The 15,454-nt window shown below is 45.8% G+C and overlaps 1 protein-coding gene across 2 annotated transcripts in view; it reads left to right on the forward strand.

Moving 5' to 3' along the window:
* Nucleotides 1-15,454, forward strand: part of GCK (glucokinase) — a 461,673-nt gene that overhangs the window by 354,635 nt on the left and 91,584 nt on the right. For both annotated transcript variants that reach the window (XM_086943439.1, XM_086943438.1), the window contains exons 3-6: nucleotides 10,487-10,641; nucleotides 12,389-12,508; nucleotides 13,570-13,665; nucleotides 13,811-13,910. In XM_086943439.1, the coding sequence (XP_086799565.1) occupies nucleotides 10,487-10,641; nucleotides 12,389-12,508; nucleotides 13,570-13,665; nucleotides 13,811-13,910 (471 nt within the window). The remainder of the gene's footprint in view (nucleotides 1-10,486; nucleotides 10,642-12,388; nucleotides 12,509-13,569; nucleotides 13,666-13,810; nucleotides 13,911-15,454) is intronic.

Consider the following 15,454-nt stretch of genomic DNA (forward strand, 5'->3'; position numbering starts at 1 on the left):
ATCATAGGTCCCCAAAACGGCAAGAAACCCTTGAAAAAGTCTCCTGCCTCTTGACCGGCAGTGTCCTCTTCGCTAATCATGCCCCTCACAACTCTGGTCTTGTGATAATCGGAGTAAAACTCGGTGGCAACAAGTTTGCAATGTAACAGGTGCCCGCGAAGTCAAGGGGCAACCATTTATATGCACGGTCATAACAAACAAAGTACGTACCCTTGGCAGTCAGGAGAACAGGGGAAGAGAGCATTGGTAAAACATACGTCTCAGAGCAAGCACTCTCCCCAAGATGAGCTCTCGGGCTTCGGCCACGGCCTTTTAGACAGAAATTACCAAGGTGGGGTACGATCCATATTGGAGACGAGCTTCTAAGCTGTCTATCGCCCACGAGCACACTATATTCAGCCTCACTCAGATCCCTATAGGCTCATACCTCTTCCTCTGGGATGAGCGATGGTTCATAGATATCCCTATCTAAATCCGCAATCGCTATCGCCAAAGACTTATGGTACGGACCGGGACCATAGTGTGGAGAACGTGGCTCTCGATTGGGGTAGGAATCTAGTGCGCTTCGAAACATTGTTTGGAATGCTCGAGCTGAACCCTGGGAACTGTAAGGAAGGACCAAGTACGGAATTCCCTTATCGGTGGTATGTGGCATTAACCCACACACCCAACAATTGGTAGTGTTCATCACCAACTGATGCTGATGAAGGAGCTGAACGAAGGAATTGTTCATGAATTCCGCACGTCTAACCTGCTCGTGTTGGGGTAAGATGTGGAAAGAATGAGGAGAGACAGTGGAGGTAAGTTTAGGTTCAGAAGAAGGGGTAGGTGAGGCAGAAGGCAACAATGACTGTATCATGTAATACACCCCACCCACCAATAACGAGGAAACAGTTAAGAACAGAAGGAACACCTGAAACATGAAGCATTTTGTACGGGCAATTCTGCGCAATTCGAATCTTTGAGCCTGAGCCTTTTCCAATTCTGACAACTTCGAGAAAGCCATCCTCTAATACCGTCCGCAACGTTCTTGACGCACTTCGTTCTGTGTAGCAGTAGTCAATCCCCAGGAGTTCCTAGGAATCAACGGTCTCTGACCTAGTGTCAAGACCTACTAACCAGAAGGAAGTACCCGCGCGGCCCTACGGTCCACCCGGATGTACGGTATTTTTAATCAATAATATATACAAAATCTCCTAGCTGTGGAAGCAAAAACACATACGTAGAAAAAGACTCAAAATTTAAAAAATCACAATTATGCAAGTGTGTTCAAACTTTGTAGTGGCAATGGGGTAAACGTGGATGTCAGGGGAGAAAGCAAATATTCTTTATTTATTAGTCTCTGGTGTTGGAGCGGAGAAAATATCGGCTTCTCCCAGGACGTGTCTGTTCATCAAACAGTTGGTCCAACGATGACACAGAGTTCTGTTGATCAGTCAATTGTTCAGATCTTGAGTTCTGTGATGACAAATGTTCAACAATGTCGTTCTGCTGCACTGAGGTATCTCCGACAAGCTGAGCGTCGCTGAATGGAACAAAGTTCGGTACGGTCTCAACTTCAGACAAGGCAATGCCCTTCCTCACCCACGAGTCTGCTGGTAGAGGTATAGGTACCTTTTTAGTATGGGTGGCGTGCACCCAGTTCTTACGCCCTTCCAAACGAACAGCAGTTCTCGTGGCAAGGAGCACCTGGTAGGGTCCGGTGAAACGAGGCTCAAAGTTGCGCTTCCGGCCAAAATTCCTCGTCACCACCCAGTCTCCGGGCTGGAGCTGGTGGCCTGGACCCTCCGTCTGCGTCGGCAGTGCTTCAAAGACCTGTTGGTGAATTAACCTCAGTTTAGCAGTCAGATCATGAAGATAATCGATCAACATTGGATATTCAAGATCAGAGAACACACTGGGTCTAGGGACCCCCCAAACATTGGCAGGGCGGCCGAACACAATCTCATAGGGACTAAGCCCTACTCGGGAGTGCACGGTCGCCCTGGTTGACAGAAGAGCTAAGGGCAAAGCGTCAGGCCACGAGAGACCAGTCGTAGCCTGAATCTTCGCTAGTTTCAATTTAAGGGTGCCATTGTACCCTTCAACCAAACCTGCTGACTGGGGATGATTGGCGCTGTGGAATTTCTGTGTAATTCCAAGGCCCTTACACACATTCTTCATCACACTCCCCACAAACTCACTTCCGTTATCGGACCATACAATCCGTGGCATTCCATACCGAGGAAAGTATTCCTTCAGTAGGATTTTTGCAGTGGACAGAGCAGTGTTGTCTTTAAGAGGGTAGGCTTCAATCCATCGGGAGAATGCGCAAACCACAACTAAAACGTACTTTAGATTATTGCATCGCTCCATATGGATGAAGTCTAGCTGAATCACCTCAAAGGGACATGACGGAGGGGCAAAATGGCCAGGGGGTGTAGGAGTTCCCTTACCAGGATTGTACATCATACATATCATACAATTCTTAACCAATCTCTCAGCACACTTAGTAATACCATCATTCTTCCATACAGGGGACAACAACTTGCAGATACCTTTCGCACTAATATGTGCCAAGCCGTGTGCCATCGTCACAACAGCTAGCATATACGCATCCGGCAACATCCACCTCTTATTCTCCGACAAATCGATCCAACAGCCATTCGCATCCAAATTTCCCGTACTCTCTTTCCACTTCGTCTTTTCAGACTCGGTGGCCTCGTTCTGAATCGCTTTCACACTCTCGATAGTGTCTTCACACATACCAGTTTCTGCGGGCCACCTTACTGAACTCGTCACATACATTTTAGTGCTAAGGTTCCGGGCAGTCTCCTTAGCAACTTCATCAGCGAACGCATTGCCACGACCAACATCATCCGTCACTTTACGGTGTGCACTACATTTAATAATCGCCACCTGCTCGGGCAAAGTAAGTGCATCCAAAAGATCATTCACAAGTTGTCCATGCTGAATCTTTGTGCCATGCGACGTCATAAAACCTCTCTCTCTCCACAAACGTCCGAAACTGTGAGCAACACCAAATGCATACTGGCTGTCCGTAAACACATTCACCCGCTTCCCTTTCGACAACACGCACGCTCTAGTCAAGGCAATCAGCTCTGCCGCCTGCGCAGAATTCTGATTCAATCTCGCAGTCTCCACAACCGTACTCAATGTTACCACAGCATACGCAGTCGTCACATCACCATTCGGCAACTTAAAACACGAACCATCCACATACAGGGTACCATCAGGGTCTTCCAATGGAGTATTTTTCAGGTCCATACGACCTTTTGTTTCCTCCTCAGTTCGTAAGTAGCAATCGTGTGCAGCTACCTCATCTGATTCCATATTGATTGGCAACAAAGTCGCCGGGTTTAGGACATTGCAGCGTTTTACTTGAATGTGACTTGCCAGAAGCGTCAACTCATAACCAGACAACCTCGCACTCGTCAGATGTTGGGTTTTCGTACGATTCAAGAGAGTGTCAACTGCATGCGGAACCATCACCGTAAGCATATTATCCATGACCAATCCTGCAGATTGTCGGATGGACACCGCAGCTGCCGCTGTTGCTCTCAAACAACTCGGCAATGCTCTAGCTACGGGGTCCAAGGTCGAGGAAAAATATGCACATGGACGCTGCTTACCACCGAATTGTTGCGTCAAGACACTCAACGCACAACCTTCCCTCTCGTGAACGTATAGTGTAAACGGCTTACTGTAGTCAGGGGTACCTAACACAGGGGCCGAACACAACGCGTTACGCAGTTCAGAAAAACTTTTCTGACATTCTTCCGTCCATGGTAAAGGAGTTGGAACATCCTTGCACGTAAGAGCCACCAATGGTTTCGCTAGCAATGAAAAATTTGGAATCCATTGCCTGCAGTATGACGTGATACCTAAAAAGGCACGCACATCTCTCTGAGTTGTTGGCACAGTCATTCGAGCAATCGCTGCAATTCTCTCTGGGGTCAACCTTCTTCCCTCCTTTGACAATAAGTGACCTAGATAGGTTACTTCTTGGCAACAATATTGCAGTTTAGAAGGTGACACCTTGTGATGTAAGTCACAGAGATGCTGCAACAACGATACCGTAGCAAGTTGGCAAATGTCCTGAGTATCCGCAGCCACCAATAAGTCATCGACATATTGGATCAAGGCCGCACCGGCCGGCAACACAAACGCATCAAGTTGGCTCTTCAAGGCATGGCTGTATATCGATGGACTCTCACAGTAGCCCTGAGGAGCGCGTTTAAACCTAAAGCTGCGGCCACCAAGAGAGAAACCGAAAAGGTCCCTACTCTCCTCAGCGATCGGAATGCTGAAGAAAGCATTCTTCAGATCGATCACCGAGAACCAAGATGCAGAGGCTGGAATCAGAGTCAGTAGAGCCGTGATGTCAGGCACCACAGGGAACTGAGGAATCACAATTTTATTCACCTCCCGTAAATCGATGACAAAACGATAAACAGGAGGCTTTGATGGATCGGTACGCTTCAGAATGGGCAACACAGGGCTATTGCACACATTTCCCCGAGTCTCTTCGATAACATCTTTCTCAATCAAATCGTAGATGATCGCTAACAGTGCTCGCTCACCATCAAGGGAGATACGATACTGGGGAATACGTGGCAAACGCACATTGGATTTCAGATGCACAACATAAGGGGAGATGTCAAGCAGGCCCACGTCATTGGGACCCGTTGCCCACAAAGATGCAGGAAGAGAACTCAATTCCGGTGGGAGCTTGTCGATGGACAAGTACATAGGAGAGATAACTTTCTCACCCAATGTAAGCTTCACTCCCGCAGGAGAACAATACAAAGTCGCATACAGACGTTTCAGCAAATCCAGGCCCAAAAGATTTTCACCACAACCAGTAGTCAAAATCAAAGGAACTTTCAGCTCACGAGGCCCAATTGCAAGGGGCAAAGGGCGCGAAACCGGATTGCTAACAGGGGCGCCAGAGAATCCAACGGAGACATTTGTTAAGCCAGACAAAGGTGCGCCAGGGAGTTTCGAATGCATGATGGAACTTTTCGCTGCACCAGTGTCCAACAGAAAAGGCTCAACGACGCCCGAGGTGGCAACTGTGACGTAAGGCCCTCTCTGATCAACCGGAACTGATACTACTCCCTCTCCTTGTCTATGGCTGTCCTAGTAATTACCGTCGTCAGTGCCCTGATCGACGTAATAATCGTCCACATTGTACTGTGCAGATCTGCCTTGCGACGATCCGCACTGATCGAAACAATTATTAGAATCAGAAAAATTATTAGAACGATCATTTTGAGTACCACGACCTCTACCACCCGAGGCCTGTTGAGGACCACTACGGCCTCCTCTAGATGAATTACCACTATTTCGATCACGCAAGACTGGACAATCGAATTTCAAATGACCCTCTCCCCTACAATAGGCACACTGATTGTACCCCAACGTAGATCTCTGCGAAGGGGAGTCATTTCGTGATTGCGACCTATTCGACTGAGACTGCGATCGATTCCGCTGTTGCGAATCATTCTGATTCGAACGCGGAGGATACGCTTGTTGTAACAATACTTTCGTTTTTAGCTCTTTCGTCTTTTTATCGGCACGATCATTTTCCTCTTTCTCCCTATTCTCATAATATTGGGCCGTAGCCAATATCTGAGCAGAAGTGGAAACAGCCCACGCACTCTCTATATTCCTTAATTTGCTGCTTAAGTCCGGCAACAAATTTGACACGAACTTGTCCACGAACAATCTCTGACCTCCCTCAGTACCCATATCTTGACCACTATGATCAATGAATGCCTCCTCAAATCTCGTAAAGAAGTCAGAGACACTCTCATCCTTCTTTTGTTTGCAAGCGGACAACTTGTCCCAATTCACTTTCATAGCTGGCATAAGCGTCTTCATAAGAGTTATTATTCTCTGAGGGAGATTAGCAATCAACTGTTCGGGCTTAGCCCCACCAACTTGCAAGGCATCCGCAGCAAGAAGTGCAGCCCAGTCACCGCCTAATTCCGCCGCATGGTCTTCCTGACGAATCTTTGCCCATACCGGTTGCGGTACAACATTGCCAAACAACATATCAATAACGGCAAGATTCATCACCGTCGCATCCACTAACTGAGACAATTCTTTATAGTACCCGGCAGGATTCTTTCGAGGGTCAGGCAAAGATTGCTTCACCTGCAAAACTTCCGATCGCTTCCACGGGAGGTGTATCCACACTCTCTGGAAATATGGCGGAATAATGGGATTAGCATTAGGATCGCCAGGCATCCACACTGGTGGAACTTCGCGCATGGGATACTGACCAGGCGCTGCTGGCGGTTCCTCAATGTCTTCTAAAAACAATGCCCGAGGCATTATAGAAGGACGAAAAGATAGCCACTGCTCGACAGCACGTCGAACATTGCTACCCACCATTATTCCGCTCGCAAACTGAAGCTGAAGATTAGTTAGAGCAGCCAATACATCATCAGTCGCATCGGCTGATATCTGATCACGTAAAAGCTTGCACATTTCCTCAAACACGAACCTTTGTGTTGGTATGTTGAATTGACAGAACGTATCAAGCACCACACGTGGAGGATTCCTAAGGGGGTATCTAATCCAACCCATCGCCATGTTATACAGCGAGTCCCGTTCCCTACCACCAGGAAGTTGACTTCGCCTTTGGGGACCATCAGAACCAGCGGACTCAAGAATTGGTCCAAGAGAATTGAAGAAGCTAGCAGCAACAGAAGGGACGCGACGTTGAGCAGATGGGGTAACAAGAGAAGTGTCGGGAACAGAAGGGACGACAGGAGTAACCAAAACAGCAGAAGCAGCGGGAGCAGGAGTATGAGGAAGTACAAGTGGGGGAGCAGTAGGAACGGGAGCAGGTAAGGGAGCAGGAACAGGTTGAGGAACGGAAACAGGTTGGGGAACGGGAACAGGAGCAGGTGGAGGAACAGGGACAAGGGGAACCACAGGAACTGAGGTACCCTGTGCATACGGAGGTTGTGACTTCAAGAGATAGGACAACAAGGAATCCTCTACTACTTCCTCCTTCTTATCTGCACCCGTCGGTAAAGCGGGTTAACACTTATCTATAGTCATGCGCTGCAATCTATCGAAAACTTCCTTTTCCTTTTCCTCCTTATCTCGCTGGAACTGCTCTGCATTTCTTACCGTTGTAACAATTCCTTCTCTCTTATTACGTTTAAGCTGTTTGATTTCTTTTTGCTTGGCTTCTTTACGCCACAACCGAAAGGAATCAAACATGGCCGGCCTTGCTTTTCTTTGGAACAATTTGGCTTCAAGATTATCTAAAATCGGGGCCTCAAAACTACCGTGAGGTGGCCAACTAAGGACACCGTCTTTTTTAGTGTAACGAACCCAACACTCATTGAATGTAATTGGACCCAAACCGTGTCGACTGTACAACTCGTAAATTGGAGTTCCAACCGGAGGTATCGGACACGAGTCCTCCAGACGAGAATCCGCACCACACCCTTTAAAGCAACTGAACAAAGTACTACGGCCAGGCATCGTGCACACTAGCCGAGTTTCACAAACGTCAAGGGTTATAGGATTACAATGTCCCTGCAAAAAGCAAAAAGCCTCGGTTTTTGGCGACTGCAAACGTCAAATAGTACAACAAAGAACAAAATACCAAGAACCACAAATGCAATGGAACCATGCAACAACTAAGCACCCACAACAAAGGACTCTGGGAGCGACCCACAAATACTTAACTCAAAGATCAGTGGCGTCACCAGGAAGGCCCTTCAATCGTCTCGCTGTACCAAGGTCTACGCCAGGCACCAAAACAGGTCTACAGTCAGGGCAGCAGTCGGTCGCAGCCGTCAGGAGGCGGGGATCTTCGCGGGAAAAGTCGTCGTGCCACTTGTCACGACAACAGGATCGATGAAGCGGGGTGCACCTTCCCTCGGAGATTTCACACGAAGTTCCTCACGATCGTCGGGCTTTGGACCGGTACCACTGATGCAGCCCCACTGTGGGCGCCAACTGAAGGACTGGGTTTTTCTAAGACCCAGCGGTGCCAGGGATAACACCTAAAACCTTCAGGGGTAACCTGTTCCGGCGTACAAATGACAGAGACACGGGACACTTCCTTCGGCGTCAAAGATTCGAGGTTTATTACTGCAGGGAACACAGAAGTCACGAGAAGTACATAGCATGTAGGTTCACGGAGACTGCTTCAAATTGTATCTGTGGATCGCTCTTCTTATACCGTTTTTGAGCATAGGATAACATGGTGCACAAAGGATTACAACCTGGTTCCCATCGTAAAGATCATAAGGGGTCGCTTTCATGTATTCAGGGCCCGGAACATAATTACAGTAGCATTTGGCAGTTCCCAACTGTAAAAGTACATCTTCCCACCATTAGTACATTCCAATCAGCAGTAAACGAATCGAGGAAGAGACAGAAACAGGTGCAAAGGAAGATGAGGAAAGTGAACAGATCGAAAAGGGTGTAAAAGGGGTGGTATCAGGAAACACGAGTTGCAGGCATCAAAGGGGACGTGCCTAATGAATGCACAACTAAGACAATAGACCGGCACGGCAAGATGAGCCTCGAGCAGGGCCATCTGCCTTAGAGTGTCATCCCCCTCATCATAAAGACACCTTCAAAGGAAACGTGTCTTCCGCAAGAGATTGGGAATCCCAGGGTCGCGAAGCAGACAGCGTCCGTTCGCTGGCTGCTTGAGGACAAGAAACAAAATAGATGCCGTATCTAAGATGGAACCCGTGGGTTCAGATGAAGAAACCCACGCAACAAACGAACGGTTTAGGCTAGCACAGCGAAAACGCGTACACTCACTAAACTCGTCATTTGCGGTTCATAGCTACCAGACTCGACCATATTCGTGCGAGTCGAAAACACCACTTACAATTGTCACGGAACCTCAACTCTCCCTCCCACAACCAGGCACTTCTGCTTTCTCGCAGTGCGAGAAGCAGAAACATAAAATGATAGTTTTCCTATTTTATATTTCTGCTTCTCGCACTGCCAGAAAGCAGTGGGGCAACGCCCCCACGCCCCTCTGGAGGAGCAGCCACTGCTTGTGCTGCTGTGACCGCCGTGCCCTCTCTACCCATTGACGGAAGTCAGTGCATAAACTAAACCCTTCCCAACCTACTGAAGGGGTTAGCCATGAGCTGCAGTGGTCTGATTTCCTGCTTTAGTTGAGTACTGTGTAAAGGGTCGTATTTCCGCACCATGCGGATGCCTTATATAAAAGTGTTAATGATTAAAAATGAGTAATACACGTCGAAAGGGTACAGAATTTCAATGCCTTAGGTTTTTCACAAATCATTGTTTTCAGGTGCATTAGTTGAAGGACTTCAGTTGAAGTAAACAAACACTACAAGTCCCACCATTCACAGATTTATAAAATGAAAGCACAGGAGTAGAAATGGTGGTGCATGCTGTTCCTATTAATAAAGGATATGTGTGCAAGTGAGCCCTCCTCTTCTCGTGAGCTAAGGTGTGAGAACATTCTGTTGCCAGTCACAGCGATCAAACCTCTAATCGACCAGTACAGTAGGTGCACAGTGATTCACCACCCTGGTACCTTAACACATGCCTGTGTTCGTCCTTACACTACTTCTTGGTGGTGGAGGTGGTAATGTCGGCGATTGGTGATTTTGGGTGTAGGTGGTCTACGTTGGGGTGGTTTTGTATGTGGTGCAGTATTTAGGAGGTGGTCTATGATGTTGTTGGTAAGATATAAAGTACTGATGAATGTGGTATAAGTGTAGGTGTTATGTGGTGTGAGTAAAGGTGGAGAGTTGTGATGTAGAAGGCATTGTCGCTTTTGATGGTAGAGGTTTAGAATGGACTGATGATGGGTATTTAGGTATTGGAGTAGGTGAATTTAGACTATTCAAGTGGCAGGACATTGTGTAGTTTGTAATATACGTGAAAAAAAGGTTAAAAACTGGATGCAAGAAAAGTGGATGTAGGGTGTAGGCTGCCAGATTTCCAAGTAGTAGCATAGGTGATGTTGTTTGGTGTAGTTTTAGATGTTAAGGTTTGTGAGGTGAGTGGGGAAGTGTTGCTAGCGGTTTCTTATATCATTGTGTGGCACTAGAAGCCATATAGAGTGATGGTAAGATGGGCAAAATGCATTTGGGGTGGGAGTAAAGGGTTTATTATGGTTGTTTCAGACTCACATTATGAAGTCATGTATTCAGAGATATCCAGCCTACCCAATACAGTCTTCACGTTTCACATCACCTCAGACGGACAAAGCTCTTTGGGGATATGCATGCCTGGGTAGTTTTGGAGTGCGCGACTCAGGTCTGACCAGAAAAATGACACATGAGAAGGTAAGCAATGGCATCATAAAGACTGCTCTCATAATGGTATACCATTAGACCTGTTGCCTCTGTTAACAATTCCTGGCCCATTGCATTGAAGGTTCCACATCTTGCCCACAAGCAGATATGCATGTTCATACTTTGACAACGCCTTTCTCTGTTCCCTGCTCTTGTAGAGGTCGGCGACTTCCTGGCCCTGGATTTGGGAGGCACTAACTTCCGAGTAATGTTGGTGAAAGTGGGAGAAGACCTGGATGGGCAGTGGAAGGTGGAGACCAAGAACCAAATGTACAGCATCCCAGAGGATGCCATGACGGGCACAGCAGAAATGGTAAGAAAGATTCACACTGCAGTGGACCTTATGCAAAGTTTCTTCTTGGTCACAAAACTGTCGGTGCAGAATCCAGCTAAGTGTTTGCCTTAGAGACCCCAGTCTCATTTAAGTATACCTTACAGCATACCCAGGACTTTCGACTTTTTAAAAAACATTTAAAAACTCACCTTTTTAAATCAGCTTATTTAAATACTCTTTGCCCTCTCTGCCACAAGTTCACTCCCGCGCCAGACACTCCTGAGTATTTGAGCGTGTTATAAGTCTTTTATAACATAACATAACATTTATAACATAACATATGGGTTATTCACATGCTACACACGCTACAATGTTCTGCAGTCTCTAGAGGTTATTTACAGTTTGGTGGCTATAGCAGATATGTCAAAAATTGGCAGACATTCCGTCTGCCCATTTCAGAGTGCATACATTGGTATACGCTCTAAATGTATCCCCGTCTGCCCTATTTAGAGGGCATAGATGATTATAAACCCTAAATAAGGTAGCTGGGACATCCACTAAACTCTAACTAACGCCCTGTCTGCCGCACTAATTAAAAGCGGAGAGACTAGAACCATGAGTAAAATTATGAGCAAACTTAAAGCTGATAGCACAATTGCACAACCAATCCAAGGTAGTGTTTGTATCTTTTCATTGGAACGAACAAGTGACAGTGTTGGTGTGATGTCATGAATTACTCATTGCTAGCAACACTGCCACATACCTCTGAGGAACTTGAGTAACTTCATGCATGATATGTCCGCGTAGAGTGTTCTCCAAGGGCCTCACCCTCGCCGTAACATAATAGCACTGTCATTCAAGGAGAGTCTGTCTGGCCCTCTCACCTTTGTCAAAGTAGGTAGCTTGAACCCTCTAGTCGAATGGACTCTGCCATAAGATTTACCGCCCGCAACATTTATGACCCTCCATTCCGGCATTCACGTTCTTCTTAACTATTAGTGTCAGTACATCTATGAGTGCAGCTCATTGCCTAATGCTAATTAATCTGTATTCATTAATAACTCTCTTGGGCAATCATGAGGGATTTACTCTGTCCATTTATGGCATTGAAGGACCTTCTGTCAACAGCCACGTAGATCTTTAGTTCACGCAGGAAACTCCCAAGCATTGTGTGCTCCCAGGTGAAACAAACAGAAACATAGGCTCAGCTCTGCTGACTTTTGGGAAGAATGGCCTCTCTCATCTGATGCTCAGTCAGCTTTCAGCTTCAGGTACCTTAGCCAGAATCTTGGTCACCTCAATCGCCCGACCTTCTCAACTTTCAGACGTCTACCATCCGAGTACTCATATAGCCAAAACTAAACTGCATTTCTCACAACCATTCGGAACAACCGCACAGCATTCTCTGCATATGTCGTATCCAGGTGCTTAATTGGATTTACACAACATTCACCTACATGCAGCCTTTGCATGGTAGTCAACATACCAATTGGCGTGTCTTTATGTGTTTGTACATATCTAATTCAATAATTGTGTGAGGTAATGGATTGTCCAAAAGGAGTTATTGTGTGATGTTATGGGACTAATATGAACCAATCCCCTTGCAATGTAAGGACTCAGCCATAGCCAGTTTGTGCAATATCATGGGTCAGAAATAGCCCTTGATTGTGTGATTTGGTAGCGTACTCAGAGCTTGGTGTGGGGGTATTTATTAGTTTCCACCATCTCTGGATTTCACCTTTGTGAACACGTTGGGTTCTCACTGATGGATGGTTTCTATTCCCAGCTCTTTGATTACATTGCTGAGTGCATCTCTGACTACCTGGACAAACATAACATGAAGCACAAGAAACTGCCCCTTGGCTTCACTTTCTCCTTTCCTGTACGGCATGAGGATATTGATAAGGTAAGAGTGGTGGGGGGAATGTTCTGCTACCTGGGTGCACTACAAACATGGTCTCTTCCACAGTGAACATAGGAAGAAACTGATTCTGCTCACAGCTGTCAAGAAGATCAATAGGTCTGTCTCGTCTTTGCTTCCTCCTACCCCAAATCACTATTAGGCTTCGATATGAAAGACACCTGGGCCTAAATTTATATAAGGTTTGTACTGACACTGATTTCAGCAATGGATCACGTTCCATTCGAAAACAATTTTTTGTGCTGAAAGTTGACTCTTCCGCTGTGCCCAAACGCCTCTTGATAATTAATGGTAGTGTATGTAAGAGAGTGTTTTTAGGGATGGGCCAGCATGAAAACCATAGGTTTTGTCACAAAGCAAGATCTACTAAAATAGCTTGAGCTGACTTTTCCCCAAATTCTAATCCTATAAAGTACCAGGAACAAAGAATGGGTTGAGTAGTATATCGCTGCATATACCTTCGCGTAACATGTGCTTTACTTTAAAGCACATATCTTACTTGGCTTACCTCTGTGAAGGTGTCTACTCCTAGGAATCTGTACTGGAGGGCGTACTTTCAGTTCAGATTACAGGTGAGAAACTGCTGGCTCACCTTTGTGTTGCCGCGCGAGGCTTGGCATCACGCAGAACAGACATATATCAGGGGCGCCACCAAAGTCCTCAGCAGAGGACTCTTAATTAAATCTGGTGATGCACTATTTTCTGCTCTTCATGCAACACAGTGCAGCAATATTTCATGCAGTGCTCCCTTGTGTGAAAGAGCGTAAATCAGGGTCCTTGTTTCTAAGCCAGGTAGAGTGCATCTGAGGGCTAAATGAGGAAAAACCAGATGCAGCTAATCGATTTTGATGTGCTCCAAGCTCTACAATCCTACATGCGTAATATACCGCCGTCTTCCATCCAAGCTCATCTGCTGCCGGTTGGATCCCGCGTCTTTCAGAAGATCCTTAGTAAAAACCGAGCATATCCTGCTGAAGCAAACAAAATTTACTGTTTCTCAGAGCCGCTTGGTCTCACCCTTTCTGTGTCTGGTATTCATCCCACAGGGTATTCTCTTGAACTGGACGAAAGGCTTCACAGCCTCTGGGGCGGAAGGCAACAACATTGTGGGACTTCTGAGAGATGCGATTAAAAGAAGAGGGGTGAGTCCTAAAATAAGAAATGTGGGTGACTTTTAGTTCATATCTTGATCTACGCAGGGACACTTTACGTTTTCCAATGCCTTTGATGTCTAAAAACTTCTTTATTATTTTTGGCTCCTTATTTCATCACCCATCGTATTGATAGGATTTTGAGATGGACGTGGTTGCCATGGTGAACGACACAGTTGCCACCATGATCTCTTGCTACTATGAGGACCATATGTGTGAGGTCGGCATGATAGTGGGTGAGTATCCTGGGCTCTTTACTTCATTACTTCCTACCCATGCCAGTTAATATTACTACATTCTACTTTGCTGGTTTTATGTGGTTGACAGGGAGCACATAGTGGGAGATTGATCAAATGAGACACTTTCCAGTTAGTGTGTATGTTTTCAACCTGCGTTGCCTTTCAGTACCTTCTGTAAACAGACTTGACCACGAGGATAAGTGTTTTTGGATGTGAGGTAAGAGTTAGCAAACAGACTCTGCATTAAGGTCGACAACTCATTAACCATCATCAGGACACACGCGACAATGAAAACAAAGCACTTAGATTAGGTACTCACACCTGTGAACACTACGTCTCTGATTCATGACTGTAGATTGACAACTACTCCTGGGTTTCAGGTTAAATAAACAACTAAAACCTGGTGCAGGATGGGCACTGATAGCGTGAATACATGAATGGAGAAATAGATTGAAGACAAACAGTAAAGTGTTAGGCAACCTACCTTGGCTTTTAAAGCAGAAGTAGATTGTGATTGGTCGGTTGGTGGTGCACGTGACACTTCACAATTCAAAATTTGCAAACATTTGTGACAAGAATTTTCAATTCTATTAAGGACTAGGAGGCGAGGATTATGCTATCATTTCTTTAATGAAATGCCCAGCAGCCATAGACACAAGTAAACTACAATACCCAGAAACACATGGGTAACAACCATAGAGTCAGGGGTATATAAAGGCATATAGAAAGTCACTCTTCCTCTTTCTTCTGTGAAAACAAATCCAGGAAAACAGAATAAATCCAATCCGGAAAGTCAAACAAGGAAAGTAGTATCACCAAACTAGGAAGTCCAAGGAACATCCAAAATGGCACAGATTGACGAAGACTGAAGCCAAAATACTCCGCAGAAGCAGGAAGGGAGACACCAGGCAGGCCGGAAACATCTTCATTTGGGATCAGATCCTGAAAAGGAACACAAAGCCGTAATATTCAAGCTATGCAAAAAATGAGCATAAAGCAAGGGGGGGGGGGGGGAAGCACAAGATGCATGTAAACAATCCATCATTAGCATAACTGCAATATAAGTATATGAAAAATGCAGACAACGATGGGTGGGATAATCCTCGCCTCCTAGTCCTTAATAGGATTGAAAATTCTTGTCACGAATGTTTGCAAATTTTGAATTCTATTTCAGGACAGGAGGCTCCGATTATGCTTGTTTAAAGCTGATCCACCACAACAGAAGCAATGTGATCAATAGGCTTAAAGTAAAAGGTTTTGAACACAGAATCAGAGGACCAGTCAGCGGCCTTCATAATATCAAACAAAGTCACTCCCAAGGAGAAGGCTTTAGAAGCCATAGCACCACGAGCAGTGATGTAAATAATTAATTTACTCTCTTAATTTCTATGCAGATAAGTACTTAATCAATAATAACTCAATCGAAATGAAGGAAAACAGAGTCCGTGGTGTAAGAGTTTCTAAGGGTTTTATTCCTCATAAAGGAATCAGGATATCATGTTCTGACCACCACACAGGATGTCAGAAGGGATAGATGAGCG

The sequence above is a fragment of the Lissotriton vulgaris genome, chromosome 11 (genome assembly GCF_964263255.1).
Source record: "Lissotriton vulgaris chromosome 11, aLisVul1.2, whole genome shotgun sequence".
NCBI classification, from domain to species: domain Eukaryota; kingdom Metazoa; phylum Chordata; class Amphibia; order Caudata; family Salamandridae; genus Lissotriton; species Lissotriton vulgaris.